Below are 5,142 nucleotides of genomic sequence, written 5' to 3' on the forward strand. Positions count from 1 at the left end.
AACACCAAAAAATTAAATAAATAAATTGAGACCCCCATTTTGTTTTGGGTTTTTGAGACAGAATCTTGAGATGTAGCCCAGACTGGCCTCAAACTCATGATCCTCCTGCTTCATTTGGTTCCACCCATGTGAATCAGATCTGATTCTTACACCCAAGAAGCTTGCTTTGTTTTTTTTGTTTGTTTGGTTGGTTAGCTGGTTTGCTTTGCAGCACTAGGGATCAAATCCAGGCTGGGAAAATGCTCTATCACTGATCTACATCTCCAATCAAGAAGCTACATTTTAAGCAGAGAGATGGACATTTATATGATCACAAAAGGCAAAGTGAGATACATGCTAACCAGGCACTGAGTGTGTAGGGATTCAGCAGATCGGAAGGGCTTCACAAAGGAGGAAGCATTCACTGGGGCTTTGGAAAAATGGATTTTGTGCATTAGAGAACAGAATGAGGGAAATTTTGACAGTTGAAGGAAGAAGGGAAACTTTTGGAATGTAATTGAGCAGATTCTTCGAAAGCTGTGTGTAATACATGAGTAATTGCTAGGTGGCTCATGTGACTGACTGAGATAATATCCATCTAGGGCTGAGGGTGTGACTCAAGTGGTAGAGTGCTTACCTAGCAAGCACAAGGCCCTGAGTTCAAACCCCAGTAGCACCAAAACTAACAAATGAAAAAAGAGAGATAACATCCATTCATAAGAAATCACAGTTGGAAGAATTTAAAGATGACCTTATATACTAATTCTTGGCTAGGTAATTCTTTCTTGTTTTTTTCTTCCCTTAGGAACCATGAATGCTGATTCTGGTGTCTGAAGCAATGGGTAGACTGAATCACTCGGTAGTGTCAGAGTTTGTGCTCCTTGGACTCACTGACTCATGGGAGACGCAGTCTCTACTTTTCATCTTCTCCTTGTTGTTCTACTTTGCAAGCATGACAGGTAACCTTGTCATTGTGCTCACTGTAACCTTGGATGCTCATCTGCACTCCTCCATGTATTTCCTCTTAGCTAACCTCTCAGTCATTGATATGGGGTTTTGCTCAATTACAGCCCCTAAGATGATTTGTGATATTTTCAAGAAACACAAAACCATTTCCTTTAGGGGATGTATGACCCAGATCTTCTTTAGCCATGCAGTTGGGGGCACTGAGATGGTGTGGCTCATGGCCATGGCCTTTGACAGGTATGTGGCCATATGTAAGCCTCTCCACTACCTGACCATCATGAGCCCACGAGTGTGTCTATGCTTTTTAGTAACTTCCTGGATCATCGGCCTCATCCACTCACTGGTCCAATTAGCATTTGTGGTAAATTTACCTTTCTGTGGCCCTAATGTGTTTGACAGTTTTTATTGTGACCTTCCCCGACTCCTCAGACTTGCCTGTACAAACACTCAAGAACTCGAGTTCATGGTTACTGTCAACAGTGGACTCATTTCTGTGGGCTCCTTTGTCTTACTGGTCATTTCCTACATTTTCATTCTGTTGACTGTTCAGAAACACTCTTCTGGAGGTTCCTCGAAGGCCCTCTCTGCTCTATCAGCTCATGTCACTGTGGTTATCTTGTTTTTTGGGCCACTGATGTTTTTCTACACCTGGCCTTTTCCCACATCACACCTGGATAAATATCTTGCTATTTTTGATGCATTCGTCACTCCTTTTTTGAATCCAGTCATCTACACATTTAGGAATAAAGACATGAAAGTGGCAATGAGAAGACTGTGTAGTCATCTTGTGTTCTATAGGAAGATTTCATAAATGGTTTGGCAATGAGGACATGGAACTATAGAGTCCCCTTCATGCTGGTTGCAGAAAAAATACTGTGCAATTTCAGAGACTTATGCCATGTTATAGGCCCAGAAATGTACTGTCTACTGAATTATAGTAGCTATTTCACCATTAAACTAGAAGTGGTATTATTGTTTGACACTGTGTACATCACAATGTTATAAAATCAAATTGTGTGGCCTCATAACCTACCATGTTCATAGCCCATGCTCCAGTGGAGGATCATATAATGGATCAAATAATGACATTTTATCTTTCTGTATATTGGACAGATTTTTCTCTTGAGAGACAAACAATGCAGTCACATGATCCTTACCATGTTTGCTATAATTATAAATTATTTTAATTCTTTTGTCCCTAATCTGCTAGCTTTCCAATTTGTCTCCTTATCAAGAGCTAGTCCTCTCACAATCTGGGAAACTGTAATCCTATATGTAGAAGATTAGAATTCAAAGTTAGAGTGAATTGCCAACACCATTTGTTCTAATCTCAAGTTACGCATGCAAAAATCAAAAAATACAGGAGTGACTGTGATTTGCCCACCTAGTTTCTAGGTCAGTGCCCTTTGACTCTCAAGGCTATTTCATACTTGAACTTATGCTCATATTTCATTCTTCCAGCTCTTTCTGCAAGCCTAATTTTATTGCGAGCTTTACACTCCTCACTTGCATTCTTTGCTTCTCATGAACTGTCATAAACTCTTCCCCAATTTCTACCACTTACCATATATCTTTTTATGCAGGCTCTACAAAGCTGAATTTTAAACTATATTGTTTTAATTGTGAAACCTCGTTGTTAAACAGTATTCTTTTGCTTACACTGGCGTCCACAACATCCTTGATTAAAATCTCTACATAGGCCTGAGCACTTACAGTGGATGGTGCTTCCTTTTTATCCTTAAATCACCAACATTTAATCTATCTTGAATTTTTATGTAGTGTATGGCAAGGGATCCCTGTGCTTTTCTGAATGAAGAGTCACTTTTTCCACTTCTTTCCTTGGAATTGAAATAATATATGTTCATATATTAAATTACTATGTACATTGGGGCCTGTTTCTGGAATCTATCTGTTGACTGCTCTATTTGTGCATCACTTTGTCCACATAATACTCTTTTGATGATAGTGGATTGATGGTAAGTTTTAAATCTGAAAAGTGCAGCTTCCCAGCTTCTTATTTATACTTTTCTTACCAATTTTAATGTCTATTTTTATTAACACATATTAACTGAATCCACTGTGATATTCCCATACACAATACAGTGTACATTGGTAATGATTCTTTTACAGAGAAAAGTGATTGGTGAATTGTGTGCTCTGCTTAAGAAAACCACAATAAAATTATGCCTATTTCTCAGAAAGGTAAATTTCACCGAACAGAAAACAAAATTAGCAATATATGTGCAAAAGTTCTCTTTGTGCAGCTGTTGTCTAGCATAGTCACTAAAGAGTAGAAGTGATGGGCACCCTGTCTTGGGACCCCCCCAACTCTGGGTGCTCTACTCTCCCTCTTTACACTTTCTATCTCAATAAACTCTCCTTCTTTACACTTTCTGTCTCACTAAACTCTCCCACCTTACACTTTCAAACAAAGATTAGAAATGAACCTGCTGATTGAAGTTTCCTTCTAAGATGATGGAGTTATGGTCGCTTCTCATCAACTGTGCCCCAGAAGAGGTCACAGTCAGTGTGACTCAAATAGTGTCTCTTATGGTTACACATTGCTCTAATGTTTTACTTTGAATGTTTTCAAGCAAATTCTCTCCTTATCTGCACTTCACAAAGAAAGAGTCTGAGGCACAGAATGCTGAGTGTCCTCAAGATCTGTTAGGCAGTAATGCTAGACTCCAGGATCTGTTATTTAACTCCTACAGTACATCTCAGGTAATAAAGATATCAGAATAAATTTTTTACTTGAAAGAAATCCCTTTGTGTGGGACTTCATGTCAAACCCCATCATCAAACAATGCCCAGCATTCATGGACCAATTGATTCATAAATATTTATTGTGTATGTGTAATCAAAATAAGTAATTGGCTCTAGGTACCCATTACTATCAGGAAAGTTGGAGTACCTGGATTTCCCTAATATTCTATAAAGGAAAAAGTCTAAAAGCTCAGGAATATATTTGAATGAGTCTAGTATGCATAACCTGCTTATATTACCCTTAATTCAACCCTTCCAGAAGGGACTGAGGAGGTATGGCATCACCAAGGCTTTTTAATAAAAATAGTTGGAGGAAAGACTGTGCAACAGCTCAGTAGTATGTGTGTATATATATATATATATAGTAATGATTCTACAATTCCTCTGCCCAAAAGTGTCTGTGATCATTTACTTGCATAATCAAGCACTAGAAAAAATATCTTATTTGAAGGCTGTAGGACATGGATTTGACATTTACACCCATATTCCAGAAGGATCATCATTGCCCTTCTGTTTGAAGGAAGTGTATGAGAGCTAGTTAATACATGGAGCCAAGTTCATATCTAGTGCATATTAGGTGCACTAAATGGCAATCCACAGTGATGGCTACATCATCTCTGTATGTATACTTGTGATGTGTGAGCTTGGTACTTGGTACCACCTCCACACTCCTTTCTTGTCTTTGAATTATAGCCATTGTAATGGCAAAAGCACTGAAAGAGTACATAACCAGGCTAAGATAGTATTTCAAAAAACTATATTGTATTTTGTATGCATAGTGGTGGCAAGAAGATACCTCAAAACCAGGAATGGTGACCTCCATCCTATCTCTGCTTAATTCACTTGTGTGTCCCCCCTACAATACTTAGAAAATTCCTATAGAATGATAACAGGATATTGTGAACTCAACTCAATAGTAACCTTAAATGTAGCTGCTTTGCCAATGGATTATCTTTACTGGAACAGTTTAACATAATCTTGGGTACATATGTGACCACTGATCTGGTAAATTTGCCTTCCATCTCTTCCACAAAGAGGAATTAGAAATAGCATTGGCTAAGATTGGACAACATGTATCATTACAGTTTTAACTGTTCTGATAATGTGTGAAGAGACCTGAACCACTGGGTGCTACAGACCACCAGAATGGTCCATTATACTAGTGATATCATGCTGTCAAACCAGATGAGGAAGAATTGGCAAGAATTAATGCTTTGGTAATACACATGTGCTCTCCATAGAGGGGGAAATTTTTACAAAGAGTCATGAAATTGTCACATCATTAAAATATGACTTCAATGGTCTGGAACATGCAGGGAAGGAAATTCTCTTCAAAGGTAAGGAAAATTATGCATCTTGCACCTCTAATATGAAAGCATTTTGCCTGGCAGTTTTCTTCTGTTTCTGGAGCAAGCATATTCTGTACTAAGG

General features: G+C 38.4%; 1 protein-coding gene across 1 annotated transcript; it reads left to right on the forward strand.

Moving 5' to 3' along the window:
- Positions 1-793: 793 nt before the first annotated feature.
- Positions 794-1,756, forward strand: LOC109678152 (olfactory receptor 4F15). Its single transcript, XM_074056241.1, has one exon. It carries the CDS (start codon positions 794-796, stop codon positions 1,754-1,756), a length of 963 nt encoding a protein of 320 aa, XP_073912342.1.
- The last annotated feature ends 3,386 nt before the right edge of the window (positions 1,757-5,142 follow it).

This window comes from Castor canadensis, chromosome 2 (assembly GCF_047511655.1).
Source record: "Castor canadensis chromosome 2, mCasCan1.hap1v2, whole genome shotgun sequence".
NCBI classification, from domain to species: Eukaryota; Metazoa; Chordata; class Mammalia; order Rodentia; family Castoridae; genus Castor; species Castor canadensis.

Bases quoted from the DNA above. Each gene is read 5' to 3' on its own strand.
- LOC109678152 (XM_074056241.1), top strand. From the start codon at position 794: ATGCTGATTCTGGTGTCTGAAGCAATGGGTAGACTGAATCACTCGGTA.